This window comes from Cavia porcellus, unplaced genomic scaffold (assembly GCF_034190915.1).
Source record: "Cavia porcellus strain 051 isolate PalLab524CR breed Dunkin Hartley unplaced genomic scaffold, mCavPor4.1 scaffold_23, whole genome shotgun sequence".
Classification (NCBI taxonomy): Eukaryota; Metazoa; Chordata; class Mammalia; order Rodentia; family Caviidae; genus Cavia; species Cavia porcellus.
The window spans coordinates 13,405,885-13,431,478 of record NW_026947506.1 but is presented as its reverse complement, the minus strand read 5'-3'; the positions used below and the strand labels follow the sequence as shown (position 1 = coordinate 13,431,478).

Below are 25,594 nucleotides of genomic sequence, written 5' to 3'. Positions count from 1 at the left end.
TCTTGGCGTCTACTGTGTGTCGGGGGAGAGCTAGACGTTTGCTGGACCGCATTTTGTGGCTTCTATTCGCTGTGGACTGCTTAGAAATAACCTAGGAGACCTCCGAGCTACGCAATGGTGAGGTAATAGGATGGGAGCAGTGAAATGGGGTGGAATCAGGTTGAGACCAGTTAGAAGTGGTGAGAAGTGGCTGTCCTGTCTAAAGCCTGCTTGCTTATCGTCAGACCCTGAGGTTCTCTAGGGCTAGCAGTGAGTCATCCTCTGTCCCGTTTATCTCTCTCTGGGGCAGGGACAGTTCTGGGTCCCTAGAACTCTGTCCACCAGCCCACATAATGCCACCTTTGAAATCCCTTGCTGCCCTTGCTCCCGCAACAGTCTGGGCAGAGGAAGAGGCGTGTGGAGTCCCTGACTCCGATGTGGTTTGGAGTTGGGTGCAGCTGTAATTGTGATAGCTCGGACCCCGGAATAAAGTCCAAGGAAGCAAGAAATTAAGAAATTTGGAGCAAGGCTTTATTTCCAGGCCTGGTGATGCAGCCTCCAGTAGCCAATACGGAAGACTGGGTGCCTAATAGACCAACAGCGGGATTTTTAAAGCTAAAAAGGGTAAAGCTGTTGACCTATTTCAGATAACATCTGGGATTCTTGGTACATTCCATTGGTCTCTGCGGTTAAACATTTTCCCAGGAACAGCACACCTTGCAGAAACATGCGGAAGGGGGTGGGGGTGGGGGGCTTACATGGAGCTGAAACTTAAGTCCTTATTGGAAATGGAAATTTAATCCATCAAAACGCCGCGTACAGAACAGGACAGAGGCACATTGGTTAGAGCTAGGCCACAACAGTAATAAGTTAGGTCTCTGCTCTCATTCCATCAGCTACAGATCTAGAAGCCTGAAGTTTGTAAATGTCTGTGATCCACGACCTCATAGCCACACCTGCTCTTCTCAAACAAGCATTTTATATTTACAATGATTTCCTAAATTTCCAGCATGACCTCATAGTTCTAAACTCATGATCGGTATTGACAAAGATCCCAAGAATTCAGAGAAATATGGTGCCTCAGTGGAGGAACACTTGCCAAACACCTGGTGAACTCCTCTGTACCATACAAAGCAAGAAATTTCTTATCTTACTTAATTATGTAGTTGACACCCTACCCACAGACTGTTTAAGTGAGAATAGCCATAGATTTCGATTTCTGAAAAATATAGCGCAGATGTAAACTATTAGCAAGGGCAGAGTAAAGTGTGCTTACTAAGCACAAAGTCCATCGCAGAATAATGCCTGAGCATGGAAATTTCCGTGGACGTATTTATGTAATATCTGTTTGAGTGGAATGGAACAATGTGGAATGAATTAATAATTTAAAGCTTGGGCTGATCATTGATGTTGTATAAATACTGAAATGCTCTCTGAGATAGATTTACAAACTATTATTACTATAAAAGAGAAGCCCAAAATAGAAGTGATGCGGGGATATCAAAAGTTAGACATGGCAGGTTTTCTGTTTAGGGTGTATCAAAGGAGTATGGAAGGATGTTGGAGCAAGTGGCAAGGTGATGAGTCCCAAAGAGTGTAGGGGTTCTGCAGGCAAAGGGAAAGTAAAGGGGCTCACACACTGAGGGTAAGCAAAATGGCTGCTGCGTGGTCCGCATAAGTAAGCAGGTTTTAGTGAGATAAAGATCAAAGAAACTCATATGCACATGCTTAGGTTATATAATATATTTGCTTCTTGTCCTTATGGGACCTCATGTTTTTACCTTGGAGGAGAGAGGGGCAATGTTTCAAGGCCTTCACTTTCTACCAAAACACTGTCCACTGGATGTGTTCAGGGCAAAATGGAGTCAGTGTGGCCTCTCTCTCCCCTTTCTTTTTATAGTTTAGGTTTTCTTGCCACATTAGAAGCTAGTATTTTAGTTATGAACATTTTGCATAGGAATGGGATGCATTGTACAAGGCATCCCAAAGGGACTAAAGAGATAAGGACAGTATTTAGTATTGGCTCATAACTAGAACAATGCCAAATACTATTAGGAAGTTACAGGCATTGAGAGGTACAATTTCCAATATGAGCACATGTGGCATTTGAAGTTGCCAAATATGGAGTGAACATTTTAACAGCATTATCAGGGATTTTAAGGATGAGAGTGCCCTAATTTAGATAGCCAGCATAAGTTGCAATTTTGTTTGGAATAGTGGGGAAAATAGTGTAATTTCTTTTCTGACAGATAGAAATGAGAGATGTTATCTGTTTTTGCCAGTTGAACCCAAATGTTGCATTCCAATCTTTCCTGGAGGCCATGCAATGCTAAGGTCCCGATGGTGGGCTACAAATACAAACAGGTACTAAAGAGTTCATTGTCAGTTTGGTAAATTCCACCACAAGAAGCTTTTCGGCACTTGGTTTCTCTTCAGATGAATGGAGCTAGTTTTGTGCAGACTGGGTCAGCATCTTCATGTCACACCAGGTCACTGGCCAGCAGTCATGGTCCTGGGTTGCTTTCAAGGAGGCTGGGCTTGATTTAGGGAGAGGTGAAACTGGAATTGGGTTGTGCAGCCCATGGTGTCAATTCATTTCAAACACAGTGAGCAGGAGTCCACACAGGGTCTGTTGGGGATAGCACTGAAGCATCCCTTCCTTCCCAGGTCAGCAGAGGTGCTGGCCCCTGCCAAGCTGGGTCTGGGGGTGTGTTGAAAGAAATGGAACCAACACAGCCAAAGCAACTTGAAGAGAAACAGTAGGGGAAAGCAGAGGAGAAGTCAGCTTTGGTAAGTGGTAAAACAGTGACAGCACGTCAGTCCCCAGGAGTATAAGTACTCGAGTATGTCCTCCAGAGATAAGATAGGAAATAACATTGATAATGGGAAATAAGTACCACTAGGGAAGTGGGGTAAATGTAGCCATTCAACAATAAATACCTTGCTGTTCTGAATGGCAATGTGAGCCCTTGTGGCGAGGGTGCTAAATGAAAAGTAAGGAGAGAAGGCAGGCCTTCGGGGCTCAATTCCTCATAACTGTGGTGAGTGTGTGAGCCATGCTCTGAAGGGTCTGCTGTAGAGGAGAGAATCAGAGCTCACCTCAGCAGGAACTGTGTGACCCCATAAAGCATCAAACAGAGGAGCCAATTGTTGAGTGGTCACAGGAAAGTAGAGCCTTGCCCAATTAAAGTAGAGACAGCAGAAGCGGGGCGCACCTGGGAGGACTTGGAAGTCAGCCATGTGGCAATTTGTTTGTTTGCTTGCCAAAGGTGGCAGCAGCATCCAGGCAGAGCTGCCAGGCGTGCAGGACAGAGATGGGAGCTTGAGGCCCTGCATGTAGCAGTTTGCTATCTTTTCCCAATCCTCCATAATAAGTGTACTTCCCTTAGGATAGCAAGGACAATAATTGTGAATTTCTCACAAAAGTTGTACTAAATTACACTCCCCCATATGGCCTGCCTTCTTAAGGAGAAAAAGCAGTTCTACCTTACATTTCTGTTGCACTTTAGACAAGGAATTCCCCATGACTTACCCAGGGATTTTCCAAAAAAAAAAAAAATGAAGTTGACACTTTGGGGGCCGTGTCCCACCCCAGGAACACAGGGAAGGCAAGTCATCCTCCACAGCAGACATACCCACTGTCAAGTCCCCTGTTCAGGAGCCAGATGTAGGGGCTCTGCAAACAAGGGGAAAATAAAGGGGCACACACACTAAGGGGCAGCAAAGTGGCTGCCACCCAGCCAGCATAAGAAAACAGTTTTTATTGAGGAAAAGAACACAGAAACTTGTATTGCACATGCTTAGATTATATGACTTGCTTGCTTCTTGTCCTTATGGGACCTCATATTTTACCTCATGAAGGAGAAAGTTTCAAGGCCTGCACTTTCTACCAAAACACTGTCAACTGGATGTGTCCAGGACAAAATGGAGTCAGTGTGGCCTGTCTACAAAATAGTAGGACTTAACAACATAGGAGATCTCTGAATATCAGATTATTCTTAAGAGTAAGCCTAAAGGAAGACTTGTGTGCTTGCTTCACAAATCTTTGGGTTGACTAAAAGTAACAGGTTTTAAGACAGAGAACTCAGTAATAGATAAATATAAATTCTGTTATCACTAACTCAATCTTGTAATGATTTTTAAGGTAAAATTAGAAGTTAGGAGACTGGCCTTTGTGTACATTAAACAGTTTTGTGGACACCATCTTTGAAGTAGAATGAGAGGGGTTGCCTCAGGATGTGGAAGATTTAGAGGGGTCATTGTTGCTTTCATTTTACATGAACTAAATCATGAAAACTTTCTTTGAGCTTGTAACCTCAAATATTTAACTATCTTTTGATGGTTTTTGTAGCTCAGTGACTGCTGGGATGATATGCATTGCCATTATGCCAGTTTAAGTTTGGGGTTCTTTGTTGATCATGATTTACCAAGATTTCAGTGGTTGGATAAAATAAAAATTAGTGAGGCATGGTTGTGCACCTTTACTCTCCTGCACTTGGGAGAGTGAACCAGGACTGTTTAAGGGCCCACAGTGGGGAATTGTGCAATATATTCTTTGGATATTGAATATAAATTCTGTGATTTTTTTCTCCATTGAACAGTAACTAATTTAGCATGCCCTAGTCCTAGTTATAAATCTACAGTATTGAAGCATAAAAGAAAAATTATTCAATGCAGATCTTATTTTGAGTTTTTCATTTTAGTCTTTTTGTACATTAGAGATACCTGGTACAATACGTGCACAAGATGCTGGAGAGCAGTAATGAATCTCTGCTCTGTCAGCAACAGGGCACCAGGGGTGAACAAGCAGTGATTGAAGGGCCCTATATATAATCAAGTGCATGAGATATTTAGTGTTTTTGTTACAGTTTTGTAGTGTGTTACATATATGTCCCCAAACTCAGATCAAGTAAGGGTTTGAGCATGGTTAAAGGATGCAGGGCTTGCTTCAGCAGGCATATCCTGTACGTTTTCTGCGTGTTTTCTTTTCAGCTTCCTTGGAACCATCATGATAGTGTTCCTTTCTCATTTAAGTAGTACCTCTACTTCAGCTCTTCAGAAAGTTACTGTGAATCATGCTGCTCATTAGATCATTTCCTTTCAGAATTGTAGGGCAACTAAATGAGAACAATGTGATTAATGTTTGAAAGAGGGAAAACTACTCTGGATTTTGACTATTCTATGTTTGTAGGGAGCCATTGAAGCTGGAGATTGATCACATGTGTGGGGCTAAAGCAAAGCCAGCCCAGAAAAAACAGAGGGAGGGCAAGGGGCTGAGGCCTGCCAAGCAATGGGTTGCTGGGCAGAGGGGCTGAAATTGACATCACCTTTCCCAGTATATAAGTAAAGGTGCTAGAGTGGTTGAGCAGTTCCTTTCCTCCCATGAGGAGGATAAGGGCTCCACTTGACTCCAGCTTTGTCTTTTCTTTATTTTCTCATCTTCTCATGGTCCTTAACCCCAAGAACCTCAGGAGCCACATTGGGTCTTGGCATATGTTTGCTTTGATTTGATATGTTTGTTTTTTATCAGTATTTATAGTAATGCCCCAATCTGATCATACTGTCTGACTTGCATCACCATAATAAAGAAAAAGGCTAGACAATCTCAGGCACAGGCCAGAACATTTGCAGCACAAGCCATGAAGCATGTGCAAGGCCAAAGGGAAAGCACTTCCATTCCTACTTCTAATTATGCTCATGTTGGAAACCTTTCTAACTATTTTAACCTTGCATCTGCCTTTGTATCCTTGTCAACTCATGTTCTGTCAAAGGCTCATGGTCCTGTCTTTATCCACACAGCAAAGATAAAGTCTTGTAATGCAAAGTAGTGGGCAAACAAGCCTTCAGCTCTTTAATGTCATGCAAAGAGAGTGGGATTTCATGAGTGGAAGTGCTTCCATTCCTACTTCTAATTATGCTCTTTACTGTGTGGATAAAGACAGGACCATGAGTCTTTGTTGAATGTTCCATAAATTCTAATTGATGCCATCCATGAGGCCTCCAGAGTTCTTTTGGTTGCCAGCATGCTGAAGACAGGCCTTCCGTGTTGGCATTCTGGAGATGCCGATGGGCATGGCCTGAGACAAAGCACAGAGCTTCAGTGTAAAGCACTTTTCAGTCTGTCTGTATGTCCTTATGGGTGTAATAATACAGCATGAAATAGGAGCCTGTTCTGCTTTTTTTTTTTTTTTATTTAAAGAAAAGGAAACGAAAAAAAAAAATACATGGAAATTAAAAAAAAAGGGTAGAAATAATTCTAAATTACAGACAAACAAAAGGTAAGAAATTGCCAGTTGATAAGTTACAAATTGTCATCTTCGAAATGGCTGTTCAGGTTATAGAATGAAAGTATATAGAATGACATTCAAAAAAAAATGACCCTACAAACCATTCTGCTCTATGGCCGAACAAAAGCTCTGCAATATGATTATCAGTCCCACCTATTTGTTTTACATCTCTAAGAGGATAAGGTTAACCATATCAAAACAGAACAGAACATTTTAAAAAAAAAATAAAAAAACAATTTAAAGAAATACAGATTTCAAAGCAAGTCCACTGGAGATCTACCTTATCTAACTGTCTCTAGCTTCTTACAAATAGTTGTCCCTAACTTCACCCACTTTCTATACTTATTGCATATTATAGAACTAATCAAATCATTACAGGATGATGGAGTCTTTTTAGGTCCTCAAGTTCCAAATTAGGGAAGACAATACCAACTACCATCGCATCTCTCATTTTTTTTTTTATTTTATTTATTTATTTTTTTTATTTCTGTTCTGCTTTTCATACTCAAGACATCTGAAATGTAGTGCAGGTGGTGAGGACAAGGAGAGAGTACAAGTACACAGTACTTTGTGTAGATGCACTGAGATTGAGGTTGGGGGTGCAGAGCTAGAGATTGGGCAGTTTGTGGGATCTTTGCTCATTCCTGTACTTTGTCATTGAAGAGCATTTGTGTTCACTCCACCTGCAAAGTCAGTGATTTTCAGGTTATGGTGATTTTGCACCTCAGAAAACATGTAAATTTGTTTGAATTTTTTTCTTGTAATTGTGATAAAAAGCATAAAAGATTTAGTAGTGTTTTGGGAACGTAGGTCAAAATGAACACAATGTCACATAACAAACAGGGTGGCCCTAGGGGCTGGGGATTTAGCTCAGCAGCATAACTTCTTGCCTGGCAAGTGCAAAGTTGTGAGTTTGATCCCTGGTACCAACAAAAAAAAAAAGAGAAAGAGAGAGAGAGAGAGAGAGAGAGAGAGAGAGAGAGAGAGAGAGAGAGAGAGAGAAACAAACAGGGTGGCCCTTAATAGAAAGAAACCTTAGCTACAAATATTACTGGTCCTATTCTAGGTGTGTTTTCTTCCCACATTGTGTTTCTGTTCTTCACCAGTACTTGTTGGCTTCATGTACATTACTATGCTGACTATACAACCTAGATGCTGATGAGCATGATGAGCTACACCCCAACCTCATGCACATATATTTTTAGTGCCCAAACAGGATGATGGAGCATTCATACTGTATTTTAACTAATTCACTGAATATTATTTTCCAGATTTATTTACACTGGAGTATAAAGATACAGTTCCTGTAAGGGTCTTTGTTGTTTGTGTGCATAGCTTTTGTTTCCTTTCTTCAGTTATGCGAAAGCAGGCTTATCTAATTCTGCCACAGATATGAATGCACTAAGAACACTCTTACTTGCTGTCTCAGAAAAAGATCTGATACATCCCATGGATGCTTAGGAGCCTCTTTGAGGTACACAGAGTCTGTGTCATTTAAAGTCACATGACACTTCATGCACATTATAGCCATGATCAGCAGGTTTATGATTTCTGTTTCTCATCAACATCAACACTGGACATTTTCTAATTTGATAGGTTTCATAGACTCATATTGAAAGTTAATTTTTTTCATTTTTTTCTGTCTTATATGCCTCTCGTTTTAGGCATTTTTTTCCATTTCATGTGTAAGAAGTGTAAATTATCTCCCTATTTCATGATCTCATTTGATGAAAATTCTTTTTTCTGTTGTGTTGGCAGATATTTCATTATCACTTGTAGAAGATCAGTACACCTTGTGATTTTTTTCCAGCTGCATTTTGATTTCTTTGAGAATTTTCTTATCTGAACTGAAATCCTTACTATTACCTTTTGTATCTTTTCCAAGTCACCTTAGATTTGTGGCTCTATGATTTTATGTCAAAGGTTTTCCTCATTCTTACATCAGCAAGTCATTTTTCTATACTTTCTTCCATATTTCAGGTTCATGTGAGATATTTTTTTGAATCTATGGAGAGTGTACCTTTGAAAGTTTGATAGAGAAATGTTTCACAGAGCATATATAATGAGCACTTTACCACAAGAAAGAACTGATTACTCTTCACTTGTACTGCCAACCTGATCATCTCAGTTTGTTTAAAAGAAATGTGATTGTTGATATTTCCTTTAAGTTTTGTGTGTATACATGTTTTCTTAATTTCAAGTTTAAATGATTGTATGATATTTTCTAAATAATTTGAAAGACCATCTCTATATTTTTAAGAGGGGCATTTCAAAAAAAGTACATAAATCCTTGACTTTAGAAGAGACTCTCCTAGATATTTTTCAAATTTATATTGTTTTATTTGTATTATAGACACAGTTGTATTAAGTATATAATGTAATGAATCCATAGCAGCTTGCATCTTCCAATCTAAGTCTGCATATTTTCTGTGCAATACTTATCTGATGTTCTTCAACTTTATTTGTTTTGCCAGTATAGACTTTTTTTTTGGTACTAGGGGTTGAACCCATGACCTTGTGCTTGCCAGGCAGGCACTTAGGCTGCTGAGTTAAATCCCTGGCCCTTCAATTTCATTTGTATGAATTATATTTTTGGAAATTTTTCAGACTTTAAAACATTTTTGAATATAATTTGTAATAATTTTTAAAGTGGGCTATAATATTTGTCTTTTTCATTTTTATCGGTACCAGGGATCGAACTCATGACTGCCTGCTTGCAAGGCAGGTGCTTATGCTACTGAGCTAAATCCCCAGTCCCGGCTGTAATAATATTTAGTGCTATATGAGATAATTTCTGGATGTCAATAATGTCCTGATATTACAGTGATGTGAGAGGAGAAATTTTCTTAAAAAAAATGTGTGGGTGCAGAATGAGTGAAGCAGCAGTTTCAGACATCTAGCTGACAACTTTCAATGTAGAATTTACAAGTATTTTTTAAAAATTTGAAAAGATCAAACTTCTAATTAAATGTATTTTTGAAAATGTAGGTCATTCCCTAGAATGTTCATTATATTCACATAATATGGAGTCATTCTTGTACCTTTAAATCTCTTAATTATATTTTTAAAAATATTTTCAACTAAAAACTTTGGGTTTTGTTTAGGGCAATGCATGGTGACTCAGTCCAGAAATCACAGCACATTCAACTCAGTGGGAGGATAAGAAGTTTGAGGCCATCCTGTGCTGCCTACTAAGTTCAAGGCCAGCCTGAACTATTTAAGAAAATGAAAAATGTACATTTCACATTTAAACCACATGAGTGAAAAAACAATTACTTCAGCATTAAACTAGATGCTCAGTGTGAGTGCAGTCAAGTTTTCTATCCCTCCTTTGAGAAATGAAAACAAACTGACATTGTAAATGTAACTCTTGCCTAACTTTGTGGTACTTTTGTGTTAGAATATTACATAATATTTATGGTTGTAATTGAAGGAAAATTTCTTATATAACTTTTGTCAATATATATTTTTTGGACCAAGGTGCATTTCTTGTTTATTCACAATGAAAGTATACATAATAATGATTATTTTTAATGCATTAGAATGAACAATTTCTAATTGTATTTCTGATGAGTGGTAAATTTGCCAGTAAAAGTATGTATAGATGTATATTGATTGAGGTTAGTCTACTTTGATTTGAATGAAGATGTGATTACTTCTGGAATTTCATGGAAATTTTATAAGGTATTTGCAATTTAATGCTGGTGTCTTATTACTACAATACAATCTCCTGCTACATAGCAATCTTAATCTTAACTGTGATCCCCTTGCTTTAGTCTCCCAAGAAGCTAAGTTTGCAAGTGTATGCCAGTTACCATCTCCTTTCATTTTTTTTCCAATTAAATCAGATTTCTGGATCGGATGTTGATATTCTGACTGAAAGGAAAGCAGAACATTGATCTAATCAATGAAAAGATGAATACTCTCAGAATACATTTTACTAAATACTCAAATCGAATATGCATTTTCTAGAACATGCTCACTATGGGAAGTCTCACACACTGATAACTCAGGCCTGTTTGCAGTGTTCCAATTGCATGCCTTATCCTACAGTCAGTGTTAACAAATCATAATGATTTGTTCTACTCTGGCTTAAGGACTTAATATATTGGTCTCATTTTTAGCTTTAACTGTTGTTATTTTCAAAGCTATTATAATTCAGTGCATGAGAAAAAGGACAGCTTAAGGCTTAGCAAGTTGCTCAGCAGTGTAGAGTTTTGAAGTTGCTATTTGGTCTGTGTCACATTTAACCGTTGGTCACATTTAACCGTTGTGTCTTCATTCTGGTTTGAATCTCAGCAGATACATTAAGCATGCTTGTTGAGAAATACTGGACCTTGTCTTAGGTTGCTTTGGCTTTCCCATGACTGCTCAAGTCGGCTCCCTTCTTGCTGTCCTTGCTGATGACTTGTTTGCACTGAAGGGAGTCTGCTCGCCAGAGTACTGTTTGGAGTGACTGCAGCCCCAGCCCACCCACATACTCTTCTTGTCTGCTTCTCCCATCTCTAGTATTATGTTCAGTGTCATCCTCAGTGGTAGTCAGCATCTTATGTCTCTACTTCTGTATCACTGTGTGTCCTGGTCTTACCAGATGTTCTTTCCGCTTTGCTAATTTCAATTATTGCTAAGTGTTATGGATTATGTCTAGTGTTTGTATATTCATCTGACTGTGTTACAGTATGCATTTTAACCTGTGAGGCTGTGTGCTTTGTGGCTGTACTGTGCATTGAGTTATGGAAAGTGTGTTGAAAATAGTATGTGCCTCTGCTGCCTTGTGTGAGGCTAATGTTACCCAAGATGTTCCCTGCCACAATTTCCATCAGGACGGGCCCTGTACAGAGTAGAAATCCTACTTACCATGCTTGCAGTATCATCAGTTGCTCAGTCTTCAGTGACTAAACTTATTTCATCATTTTGTCTGCTGTCTTCATAGTCTGCTGTGCTGAGGGATGCAGATTGCCTACTTTTGGGATATAATATACCTCACTGCAATTGGCAAACTCTCTGATCTGCCTTTGTTAGTTCTTTCCAGCCTAAGTACTGAAATAATGCTAAGGAGACTCCACAGCCCCTGAAAAAGAACGTGAAGGGTGCTGTCTCTTTTATCATAAGGGAAAAAGATCAGCAAAACAACAGGAAGAAGGCCTTTCCCATCAAACTCTCACCAAAAGTTTTCAGGTTTGTTAAGTAGAGATCACGAGTTTTACTGAAATATAACTTACTGTTCAATTCATTTACTTAAAATTATATATAGTAAACAGCCTAGTTCACTTAGAACATTTTATTTTTCTCCTAAAAACCTAGCTTCCTTATTTCTTCTGTTTTCCAAACCATATGAATGACTAACCTACTGTGTATTCTGTTCCTTTTCATATTCTGGCCATTTTTTATCAGTGGACTTAAATGTACAAATTCATGTTGCATTTCAGTAATGAATGGAACAGGGTGTTCAGAAGGGAAGTTAGACAACAGATACTGAATGAGAAAAGCTCCTGGGAGAAGGGAGCTTGAACATGAGTTAGAACAAAAGCTCATGAGCTTTTCATTGTTAAGTATTATTTTATACAGTAAAACAATTTTACCAATTACCTTGGGAGAAGTTAAAATCATATTGGTTTACAAGTACAATTGCTTAGCTAATATCAGTCTAATACTAAAAGGAAGCATGTGGCAAGAAGTCACTTACAGGAATCACTAACCTCAGTTATATAACTGTTATACCAGTAGTATTACTGTTAGTAGCAAAAAGAGCAAATGCATTCCTGGAAGGAGTTAGGGGTAAGGGTCTGGGTGTTCAGCATATCTACCAGTTGTGCCTTCATTGGGCTAACCTGAACAGTTATAATCCACCTTTGAATTGTCATTTACCTGTTGCAAACCTTGGAGGACAAGTCACATGCCTCTGGCTTGTGGCTTGGTTTGTGTCAGCTCAGGCTCACGTGCTGACTGAGTTCACTTCTGAGAAGTGGCTATGTATTGTGCCTGGTCCTTTCCCATCTGCCAGTCAATAATTATGTAACTTAGGTATCTACAATATAAAAATTTGTACATATCTAATAGTCTTTGATCAGTTTTTCTTCCCTAAATCTGTTAATCTGATCAACAACTCTGAAGATAACAAAATGTGATATATTATCCATTTTTAATCCCATTAGTTTGTTTTGAAATTCTGTGTCACTTTTTAATTTTTTTCTATTTAAAATAAAATTAAATTTAAAAGTCCCTGTGCAAATTTTGTATGGATTTATGTCTTCATAACTCTTTTGTATATTACAAATGTAGTGATGAATGAACAATACAGAATCAAATAATGGCTCTACAAATATGGTTCCATTAGCCATTTATGATAATATCTAATGTGTGTGTGTGTGTGTGTGAATATTTTGTAGGCCACAACCTAAGCAGAGAAAACCCATCCTGCATGGGGTTGGCACCAGCCAGTAAGCTTCTACCTGAGATGGAATAAAAAGTGAGGGGAGAAAGTCTCTTTTCTGTGGGGGAGCTCTGGAGTCTGCCATTGCCTTTGGATGTGAGTCTCTATCTCCTTGAAGATCCCACAACCAACTCTTCAACATTCACTGAATGTTTTTGAGTAGAGAAAAAACACGAGATTAAGGGGCAGTGAATCAGAGTGTCTCTAAGGTCATGTCCCCATGCTTTACTCAGACACACCCAGTCATGTGATTACTAATATCTCAGGCATCTTTTGGGCCATTAAATTAGAGAGTAAGTTTAACCATCACATGCTTCCAGGTCTAGGCTTCACTGTGGAGAAACTAATATTTTGAAAGAACTTTGAGTCTCTAAGAAAGGAGCAGCATATTATGCAAAATACACTCTATTAAAGTCTTAGCTAACTCTGCCCTTCACAGAGAAGTGACTGAGGGTGAGTGTATATCACAAATATTATCCTGGCTTTTCTGTTAAGATTAGTCTGGATTTCTTTGTGACTTTGGAATAAATATGTGTCTTGTCTGAGGCATTGAAAATAATTTCTTTCATCTCATTCCTTTACCTAATACTGTGCTTACACCAGGTTCTTCCTTTCATTATTCTCTTTTTGGCATTTATTTGGTTTGCTGCAATGTCTAGATAATGTTTGAAAGGTCTGTACCACGAGGTTAAGGGCCTCATGTACTTTTCTGCACACTGACAACCTTAGGCCTTTCCTCCCATTACATTATGATCTGCTCTGTTTCGGACCTAGAATCTTAGTTGAGTTTAGTGATTCTCTCCTGTGACATTGACTCTGAAGTGCAGTGGCACAGTTGTGATCCTGTTTTCAAACACAAAAGAAGAGAAAGAGCCCATGAGTTCAGTGAATAGACCAGCTCTGCAAAGCTAGGAGCAAATCATGCTTCAGTGCAGTCATGAAACAGGCTGGATCAAATCAGTGTCAGGTGAAATTCTGGGCTGGGAAGGATTTTGCTAGAATCTCTCATTTGGGCTGTATGCAAGCAGATGTGTTATTGCTTTTTCTTCTCCCTCTTAGCTCAGTGTGCAGAAAAAGGATCAGCTTTGCCTCAGTGCAGGTGTTCTGTTGCAAGAACTGTCCAGTCAGGCACTGGCCAGACAACAGAATCCTCTGCCAGACAATCATGTTGGAAACTCCCAGTGTGTTGCTAAACAAATCTTGAACTGGCTTAGCCTCACTTGGCTGTATGAGGGAGGGGCTGCAGGGCAGTGTTCTGGGAAACCTCTGGTCCGCAGGATGATGGTTATGGCCACATCACACACAGTAGGAGTAAGGCTTGTGTTGGCTGTACAGCTTCTGGTTAGGAGTGGACAGAACCAGCTTTGGCAGGATCTGGACCTACCTGCACCAGTTCCTGTACATCGACTTTTACTGATCCTCATTTGTTCCTTTGTAATGCTCTGGATGGGATGAGACTGGGCAGGACTTAAGCATCCTGTCCTGTCCCATCCAGTAAGTTTACTTTGCTGTGGCCAGAGCCCCGCCTTTGTCAGCTCAGTGCCTGCAGCCTTCCTCTGGGCTGTGCTGATCAGTGATGAGCAGGATTGAGGGGAGACTCAGGACACATGTGAAGTTTCAGTTTGGGGAGACTGCTGTGTCGAGTTTGTTTTTCTCCCTACAGAAGACAAGGTACTGTTGTCTAAATCTAAAATGTCTCCTAAATGCCACATGAGTTTGAAAGTTGATGGGTATTTGTAGACCTTCTCTTCATCAGTGAATTCATTTCACAGTGCATTTGGTATGTGAATAAGGTGTTAGGATGTGAGTACTTACTGGAATTTGGTGACTTAGTTGAAAACTTAGTGGACAATTGATTACCACTGAAGAAGCCAAAGAGTTTAGAATTCAATTGTTTGTTTTGCATTTGCCTTCCATATGCCTGAAGACTCATAGTGTCGTGATGCCTGTGAACAAATCACCTACGGCTTCTTGCAGTGCAGCTGTCTGATTTCACCTAGCTATTCCCAGTGTGGGCAGAGAATGGATTTTGTGGAAGCTCTTTGGATCTTAACAATTTCTTCATGCAAAGTGTTATTTTGTTTCAATTCATTGGATTTTTGAGTAAGTTAATAACTAAGGTTAGTATATCATTATTACAAAGCTGAAAATATTATTTGTTGTTCCTTTGCCTCAACTTTTTGCCCATATGATTTCGGGGAAATTCATGTTGCAGGTACTCCACAGCCTTATTCTACAGCCTCTCAGCTTTTTCTGTTGGAAGTTGGCCTTTAAAATTTTTTTGATATAACTAAAACTGTTATTGTTGACTACTTTCTAAAAGTGATAATGGATTAAAATTTTTGATGGAATTAAAAAAATGCAAGTGTGCCAATGATGAAACCTCAAAAATTTTCACAGGAAATTTTCATCTAATATTTTATAGATTTTTTTGCTTTGTAAACATGGAATAGCTCAGTTCATTTTTATTTTTTCATCCAATACATTTTATTATACTTTCATAATTGTTTTTTGTGTTTATTACATCTAGTTTTGAACACTTTATATATGAGTTTTAATATTTAAAGTTGTTGTGTCATCTGAGGGCTACCTATGATAGAAAGTTTATTATTCCCAGTCCAGCTGTTTATAATTGATACGTAGTTATATGTCCTTTTTTTTTGTTTTTGGTATCAGGATCAAACTCCTCACCATGCACTTGCAAGGCAGGTGCTTATGCCACTGAGCTAAATCCCTGGCCCAATATGTCATATTATTTTATACTAGGATAGAGATGTGCTCTGTGATAGAATATGTACTGGAGCTAGAAAGCAATGCTAAAGGTATAGACAAGAGCTCCCCTGAACACCTGAGTTTATGTCAGGAAAACCTGCAAGACGAGCTGATCCAGAACAGCATGCTATCTTCCCCTGCACGTTTCTTTTTACCCCATGGACAGTGATCCTCATGTGAGCATTCCACACCCTGAACCACGCTGTTTCAGTTCAGCTGGGTATTCAAAGGTGCCCTTTAGTTAATCTACCACACTCATGTCCAGGACTTTTCTTTTTAAAGAACTGCCTTTTATTTCATTATGTGATCACTGGAATTATTTTGATACTTTCAAAAGTATCAAATTAATATAGCTTCTGCAGATTTTTTAAAATCAACACATAGGAAACATATAGACCAGTGTGTCTTTTTGTATAAATTTCTATGTTATCTAGCCTCATCAGTGTCAAAATAACAACCACTCCTATACAAGTAGGCACAGCATTGGGACCATAGCCCAGATGTGTAGGCTCTGATCTGTTCTCTCTTTCTTTAACATTCTTATCTGTCTTTCTGATGGGCTGTGGAGAGTTTGACCCCTGCTTGCTGAGGCTCTGTGCATCTCCTGTTTGTAACTGTGCTACTTTGCTTATTGCTGTCCAGTGTGTGTATGTTGTCTCTTCCTTCATACATGAATGTAGATAGGTACAACTTAATGTGTACTTTCTTAATGGTGAGTTTTGCTTCAATATTTTGCAATAACTTTTATTTTCCAAATTGTCAGTTAGAGTTAACACTAATAATGTTTATAACCTGGAAATACTCAGAAAGTTTCTTCACTGTGCTTCAGCAAAGGGTGAGAGCATCCAGGTGATTGATACCCCATATAATTCAACTCTCTCTTACCACATGGATGTCCTTTCTCCCTTTTTGGTGACTTTCCCTAAGTTTACCATCTGTGAGTTTCTAAGAAAAATGTTGCTTTGCTTTTCTCCCTTGGATTTTTCAATAAATGATCATTATACATTTGCAAAGAAAATTCTTTTGAAAACTTTTTTCTAGAAGAAGTTAAATTGTCATTATTTGCAGATGACATGATACTCTACATAGAAGACCCCCAAAGCTCCGTTGAAAGACTCCTAGATATAATTAAAAAATTCAGCAATGTGGCTGGATACATAATCAATATCCAAAAATCAATAGCATTCCTATACACTAACAACAAAATCACAGAGAGAGAAATAAGAGAAGCCACACCTTTCACACTAGCAACCAAAAAATTGAGATATTTAGGAATTATTCTCACAAAAGAAGTGAAAGGCCTATACAGGGAAAATTATAATATACTGAATAATGACATTAAAGATGATATCAGAAAATGGAAAGACATCTCTTGCTCATGGATAGGAAGAATAAATATGGTGAAAATGGACATTCTCCCAAAACTGCTATACAGGTTCAATGCAATCCTGATAAAAATACCATCAACATACCACATAGATCTTGAGAAATCAGTCCTAAAATTCATCTGGAGTGAGAAGAGACCTAGAATAGCAAGGACAGTTCTAAGCAGCAAAGGCAAGGCAAGAGGCATTATAATCCCTGACTTAAAGTTATACTACAAAGCAACTGTAGTAAAATCAACATGGTACTGGAACCAAAACAGAGCCGAAGATCAGTGGAATAGATTAGAGGATGCAACCACAACTACAAACACAGTCAGCCACCTTATCTTTGATAAAGGGGCCAAACATGTTCACTGGAAGGACAGTCTCTTTAATAAATGGTGTTGGAAAAACTGGCTCTCCATATGCCAAAAACTAAAAGTAGACCCATGCCTATCACCATGTACTAAAATAAAATCTAAATGGATCAAAGATCTAAATATTAAAACAGAGACACTAAATCGATTGGATGACAAATTGAGTGAAAACCTTGAAGATATAGGAGTAAGTAGAGAATTCATGAACAGGACTCCAACCACACGGGAAATACTTCCCAGGGTCAATAACTTGGATCATCTCTTATTAAAAATTTTTTGCACGTCAAAAGAAATCTCCAGCATAGTGAAAAGAAAACCCACAAATCTGGAAAAAATCTTAGTGAACTGCCCCTCAGACAAAGGACTTCTGTTTAAAACATATAAAGAATTAAAAATCAGACCCCCAAAATTCAAAGACCCAATGCAAAAATGGGCATCTGAGATGAATACATAATTCTCAGATGAAGAAATACAAATGGTAAATAAATACATGAAAAAATGTTTATCATCATTAGTCATTAGAGAAATGCAAATTAAAACCACACTGAGATTTCATCTCACTCCTGGAAGAATGGCCAATATCAAGAAAACAACCAACAACAAATGCTGGAGAGGCTGTGGGGAAAAAGGAACTCTCCTTTACTGCTGGTTGGAGTGCAAACTGGTGCGACCATTGTTGAGGTCAGTCTGGAGATTTCTCAGAAAGCTGTGATTGGAAGCCCCATTTGATCCAGCTATTCCACTTCTAGCATATTTCCAGAAGAACTGAAAACATCATACTTCAGTGATATATGTGCATCCATGTTTATAGCAGCACAACGTGTATTAGCCAGATCCTGGAAACAACCTATGTGTCCATCAACTGAGGAATGGATAAAAAAGTTGTGGTATTTTTATACAATGAAGTACTACTCAACTATAAAAAATGATCACATTGAGATATTTATAAATAAATGGATGCAGCTTGAGACCATAGTCAAAAGTGAAATAAATCAAACTCACATGTATAAATACCGAATAGTTTCCCTATTGTAAGAAATGATAAGAATACATAAAAGTATGTGGTAATCATGATTCCCAATCATATTGGTTTGAAGCCATATAATGTTTTCACCCACTAATTGGAATGGTTTTAATCTAGGTTGTTCAATTTTATTGTCTGTGATAGTGTGCATAGCTATTTTAAAGAAAACAAGACATCATAATTGCTAGTGCTGATTTAATATCATCTTGTTTTGAAGTCCCATCAAATGTTGTTCACCTGTTTCCATTTGGTTTAACATGTTGTATCTTATTATATTTTACTACATGTAATAGTATAATCAAAAGTTTTTTATAGGCAGAGATAATATAGAAACCATTGTTCATTTTCTGTTAGCTGGTTCTAAATACTCTGTAATACTTTCATTCTCTTGAATGGCTTCACAGTATCTTGATATGTTTGATGCTATAGTATACGAAGTTTTACATAAATATTTCAAGGAAAGAGACACTATGGTGACTACTATTATGTCAGGTTATCTGGTGGTGAAACACAATGATGCTTAAATTGTTAGGTTTTGACCTGTGTTCAGTTGCTATGTCTTCTTTTATCTCAATCTCTCCCCTTTTTTTCTTTTTTAAAGAATTTATTTTTTTTAATCAAGAGAAAACTAAATTAAAAATATCAGTATATGTTATATAAATTTTTTTGTTTTCCTATTAATCTTATTTGAACCCGTGTAATGCTCTCCCCATCTTATTCTGACTGATTTTACTATATTCTGTTTTGTTTGATAATATCAATTTTGAGGGTATAGGCAACCACTTTGAAGGCAATAAGATTTACTATGATGCCCATTATTGTTTGACTATTATCTTCTTTTGAAGTCCTGTAAGGTCTCCAATGTAGGTTTTATTGGTCTTTTTGTGTACTCTTTTGTTCAATTCTACTATACCTGATGATATAGGCAACTCTTTTTAAGATAGCAAGAGGCATAATGGTAACCATTGTTGATCACCTGGCATTCTCTTTTTGCATCATGTACTATATCCATCTTTCTGTTCTAACTGACTCTGTTTTGCTTTGTTACATTTGGTTTTTTTTCTCTTCAAAAAAAAGTTATAAGAACTGTGGGAGTGATAAAACCCAAAAACTGTAATTGTTATTGTAAAAAAGAGAGGAAAGGAAGGTGATCTAAAGGATATACCTGCATGTATGCTTAAGTATAGGATAGAAAACCATATTACAGTTTTTTGTTGGATCATTGAACAGAACTGTCTGCAATCTCACTGTATGAATGTCTACTTTGTATACTTTAATTTTGTAATTTGGACAACTGTTTCTGGGATGACAATGTGTAATCTGTTAACCAGTGATTTCTTACTGTATATTTTTTGCTTGACATTCTGGATTACTTGTACTTTTTTTACTGCTTTGTTTTTTTTTTTTTTCTCTCTCTCTCTCTTTAAATAATAAAAAAACTTTTAAAAAGTTTTTTTTTCTGTATTTTTTTAAGTGTTGCTCTGTGAATAAATAAAGAGCTAAGTGCTTTCTCATCCATTCCATTGGTTATGTGATACAGGATTTTTCAAGTTTGCTTTAAAGAGTCATGTCGTTCTTTAGGAATAATAACAATAATAATGTGTTTCTTTCTCACTGAAGAAAAGTTACTGGTCCGTAATGTTCTGGAAAACTTTTAAGTAAAGGTAAATGAATGCAGAGTGTAGTAATTGATTGTCCATTCTCTCACGTGCCTATGTCCTTACTGTGTTCTTCCACACTTCCATTTTCTTTGGTGAAATATAAAAACAATTTGGTCCTTGTTATTTATTCCTTGTTTTTGCTTGAGTTAGATATGTTTTAGTCACTTTTTTAAGATTTGTGTTCATTGGTCTTTACTCCCTGTGCAAAATCTTTATACTGTGTATTCACTAAATAGTTTCTTGTCTTGTTTATATCTCATATTTTTGATCTATTTACCATTCTAATTCTGATGGTTAGTTGGTTTTCTTTTAAGGAAAATGCTTTTCACATACAAAAACTTTTAAAACTATGAATTCTCAAGCATTCAAATTTGTCTCTCCTATTTCAGTATGTAACATAAATATTGCAGGTAGAATAAAAAGCTATACAATCCAGATTCCAAAACACATACCTGTTTCTCACTAAACATAAATGAAAGAGATTGTGATTTCTTCCAGAGATGTATAATACCAGCTGTATCCACAATCAATATTCTACATAACTGTGAGCTCTCTGGTCTGTAATCAATTCTTGAGGTCTATTTGTCATTTTCTCTAATAATGGTTTTATTATTTTCTATAGTACAATTTTTTGATTCAAGGTCTCTCTTTGTATTTAAGACAGCAGTGCAATTAAGGCTGGCTTCAAACTCAATGCGCTTTTCCTATTTCAGTCTCCTAAGTGCTGGGGTTGCACACATGTATCACCACAATTGGTGGAAGTTTTCCTTTTGTGCCTAATTGTTTTGTGATATATTGGTTTCAGTGCATACAATATATTTTATACATCTTACTGTCTAGCATGCTAGAATTCCTTATATCTGAGTGCAAGGTAATGACTTGGTGACATGGAGCTATAAGATAATTTGAAGCTTTTTTGTTGTTCATAACTGGTTAAGATAAAGCTTTTTCCACTAACATTTTAATTATTATTTATATACCATTTTTGATGTTCAGTATGTTTTTTTTGTGTGAAACCAAATTTAAATTTCAAAATGCTGCTTAAGTGCATCAAAGAAAGAAGCACTTAGTACCATAAATAATAAGGTTTGAAAAGAGATTATCTGTAGGGCATCAAATTATTTCACTGGGTTATCATCGGTCCCGGTGCTTTTTGGTGGTGGTCTTGTAGTCTCCCACTGTGAGGTCTGCCTTAGAGACAGTGCTGAATAACCTGGCTGTGACCCAGCAAAAGAACCAGTGCTCCTATTCTGCTCTTGCATTAGCAGTGAGGTGCAATCTAACATCAGAATTGCTGTCTTTAAAAAATATGCATATATACAGGATGAATGACCAAGGCATGTAATTATGATTGAAGGCATATAATTATGATTGAAGAATTCACCCTCCATTCAGCTGTGTATTGTGTTGTATTTCACTTTGTATTATTGAGACAGGTTCTCTCCTTGTAGTTCATGCTGGTTTTGGACTCACTGTAGTTATACAGTACTCTTGAACTCATTTCATTCATCAGGTCTCAGCCTCGTGAGTGCTGGGATTACAGATATGCATTACCACCCTTGGCTCTCAATTCAGCACATTATGAGAGGAGATAAGATATACCAGGTAATGAGTCTAAACTTTCCTTTGAGAAATATATGTATCGTCCTTTAGGAGGTGGTGACCTTTGAGGATGTGGCTGTCAGCTTCACCAGTGAGGAGTGGGCTTTGCTGAGTCCATCCCAAAAAAAGCTCTACAGAGATGTGATGGAGGAAAGCTTTAGGAACATGGCTGCTATAGGTAAGGTTGACATCTCTTTGTTACTTTTGGTCTCAGAGAATACTGTTTGTTGTTCACCAGTGTGCTTCATTAAAAAGAATGTTAAAACAGTTTGAAGTATAGCTTTAACCTATTTACATTTTATCATTGGTCTACTTGGAATATAATGTATGTATTATTATAATGAGTCCTTATATTTCTATGTCTACAATTCAGGAAGACTTGGGGATAACCATGAAGCTGAAAAAGAATGCAAAACTTACTGGAGATATTTAAGGTAATTTGCTCTCACAAGGAGGAGGATGTTCCTCAGGGGTCTGTGTGAGCAGAAACATGATGGCCAAGGAAATGACATGAAGTTCAATTTAATGTCAAAAATATTCTCCAAAGGTTTATACAGCTTGAGTATGTATAATCTGGTAGTTGCATCATGAAAATGTCTGAAATTTCATAGGTATTGTATATAGATGAAAATGAAAAAAATAAAATTTCAATTTTGACAGCAACCCTTGTTTAGCATATCTAGTTATGGATACATGTGAATCAAACACTTTCAGTATCTAAACATTGCTAATCTTGAAAGTGTTCAAAGTAAAACTGAATACTAGTTATTCAATATGTGTTTCCAAGCCATTCTCCAAAGAACTGAGTCCATCGTGTTTTAAAACTTTTAGAAGGCTGGTGGATTGTTAAGTACAGTCACTGTAATAATCCAGATGCCTGTAAAAGTTGGTCCTTGTATGTTTCTGGGTATATTCTCAAAAGAGTGAAAATCATCATATTATACAGATCCATGCATGCCCATATTGAAAGTAGTTCACTTTACAACCAATAAAGGCCTTCAACCATCTTAGATATCTATCACTGGATTTTTGGATGAAGAAAATTGTTTATAGGCTCCATGTCACTGTTTATTCCTGTAAACGCAGCACTCAGGGAAGCAGATTTTGCAGACTGACAGGTTGAAGCTCTCCCAGAACACCTTAAACATCACTGACAACTTTTCAAAATTAGAAATAAAAAAAGCTAGAGATTTTGTGGTAATACCTGTGTTTTATTTCCTACATTGAAAAAAAAAAAGAGTAAATATGTTAGGTAATCAGCCAAAAAAAATACATAATGTGTCATTTGTCGAAAGAAATATGCTGGTCTTCTTCCCATAAAATTCAGTGAAATAACTCAGCTACAGATGGGAAATGTCACATGGCTTCTCTTCCATGAGACACCAAAATAAAAATGATAGAGCAAAATAAAAGAGAGGTGATAGAGAAAGGAAAGACAGACCTTTTGGAGAAGGGAATGACAAACTGGGTAAGGAGAGAAGGGGCAGAGCAGCGAGGGAAAAGGGATCAGAATGGTCAGTGTGTGATCCATATATGTACCATTGCCCAAAATGAAGCGAAATATTCTGTATTTCAAAATATACCAACTTCAACATTCCCCAGTGAATACTACTCTTTTTGAAATGGCTATTACAAATGTATCCTGCAAGGCATTCAATTAATTATTTGTCCAGATTTCTTAGCTGTTATCAAAACAGTAGTTGCTATGGTAAATCATTAATACAGAGACCCCATTTCATTGTGATTTTTTTCTCTTTACAGAAATGACAAGATAGAGAGATGCAATGAATATAAAACTTGGAATCAGTATGAAGAAACATTTCCTTGTACCCAAGATGGAAATGTGGATGTGAAAGAAACAGACACACACAATGATGTTCCGATCCATGAATTACACTGCAATGGAGGGAAACCTTATGCATGTAAGCAATGTGGGAAAGCTTTTGCCAAACGTGGAAATTGTCAGCAACATGAAAGAATTCACACTGGAGAGAAACCATACATATGTAAACAATGTGGGAAAGCTTTTACGACACATAGGTATTGTCAAATACATGAAAGAATTCACACTGGAAAGAAACTCTGTGTATGTAAGCAATGTGGGAAAGCTTTCACTACACTTTCATGTTGTCAAAGACATGAAAGAATTCACACTGGGCAGAAACCCTATGTATGTAAGCAATGTGGGAAAGCTTTCACGACACGTTCATGTTGTCAAAGACATGAAAGAATTCACACTGGGCAGAAACCCTATGTATGTAAGCAATGTGGAAAGGCTTTCAGCACAAAATGCTCTTGTCAATCACATGAAATCACTCACACTGGGGAGAAATCATATATGTGCAAGCAATGTGGGAAAGCTTTCAGCAGAAACACTCATTGTCGAAGACATGAAAGACTTCACACTGGAGAGAAACCTTATGTATGTAAGCAATGTGGGAAAGCTTTTACGACACATAGGTATTGTCAAATACATGAAAGAATTCATACTGGAGAGAAACCTTATGTCTGTACGCAATGTGGAAAAGCTTTCAACAGGTGCAGTTATGTTACAATACATGAAAGAACTCACACTGGAGAGAAACCCTATGTATGTAAGCAGTGTGGGAAAGCTTTCTCCACACAGCGATATTGTCATATACATGAAAGACTTCACACTGGAGAGAAACCCTATGTACGTAAGTAGTGTGGGAAAAGTTTCACCAGGCACAGTCAATGTAAAACACATGAAAGAACTCACATTGGGTATTAATCCTATGTATGTAAGCTTTCACCACAGGCAGATCTTATCATATACGTGAAAGAATTCACACTGGGGGAAACCCTATGTGTGTGAGCAGTGTGGGAAAGCTTTTAGTACAAACAATCATTGGCAAACATACAAAAGAATTCACACAGGGTTTCTATGGAAAATGAGATAATATAGTAACCATTGTATATTTTCTGTTATTTGGTTCTGAATACCCTGTAATACTTTCATTCACTTGAATGGTTTTATGCTATTTTGTTATGTTTGATACTGTTGTATATGAAGTTATACTCAACTTTCAAATAAAGAGACATTATGGTAGCTACAGTTACTTATGGGTTGTCTTTTGGTGAAATACTGTGTTGCTTATATTGTTCTGTTCTGATCTGCTTTGTTATGTGCTCTTTTGTTTTAATCTCTTTAAAATTAAAAAAAATTTAAAAAAGAATTCACACAAGGAATAGACACTGGCTACATGTAAGCAATGTGGGAAAGCTTTCAGCAGGCCCAGTGATTGTAATATACATAAAAAAAAACTGAACTGGACAGTAACCATATGTGGGTAAGTAATGTGGGAAAGATGCCTGTCCACACACTGTTTGAAACATATGAAAGAATCCTCAATGGGTGCACACTTAATATATATAATCTTGTTGAGCTGGGTGTGGTGGCCTCGGCCTATAATCCCAGCAGTCCAGAGAGTGAGGCAGGAGGATCATTGTGAGTTCAAGACCAGCCTGGGCTACTAATTAAGCTCAAGCGCCACCTAAACTACATATTGAGACCCTGTCTCAAAACAGAAATACAAACAAAATACATATATATATATATAAAGATCTTGTTTTGAAAATCTGGTGAAAATTTCTCATGTGGAGACCAGAAGTAATAATTCGTACAAGATATTTGATATCAATATTTCTTCACAAATGTTCCAGAAAATACAAATCTGAGGTGGAGTGCTCCTAAATTACTATGTGGTATGGTTTTCAATAAGTCACTTATAAATACCCAGATTTTGTACATGTAGGATTTAATATAAAAAATACTGAGTTGATGTAAATTTGCATTTTTGAGTGTCTTTGTGCTTAACCATAGTGTATTTTAATTAAACATGAATTGAAATTCACATTTTACTTTCAAGTATGGTTAGTATCTTTGTAGTTAATGTTTTGTCTTTAAAACTGGGAGATATAGGCCGCCAATGACTCCATTTTTATATTATTTTTATTAATTGTTGGGATTTTGCCTCATGTTTTTGTTCAATTTTTGATGCCTATACTTCATCTTTGGTGTAACAAATGATGTTTTTGAATTTGATGCTACATATTATATTAAGATACACAATT

The 25,594-nt window shown here is 37.2% G+C and overlaps 1 protein-coding gene across 1 annotated transcript; it reads left to right on the top strand.

Annotated features, from left to right (window-relative positions):
* Positions 1-24,579, top strand: LOC106025665 (zinc finger protein 431-like). The gene is made up of 5 exons (XM_063233819.1): positions 1-117; positions 14,627-14,819; positions 21,551-21,677; positions 21,873-21,933; positions 23,261-24,579. The coding sequence occupies exons 2-5, from the start codon at positions 14,763-14,765 to the stop codon at positions 24,183-24,185; spliced, it is 1,170 nt and encodes a 389-aa protein (XP_063089889.1). The 5' UTR covers positions 1-117; positions 14,627-14,762; the 3' UTR covers positions 24,186-24,579.
* Positions 24,580-25,594: the final 1,015 nt, after the last annotated feature.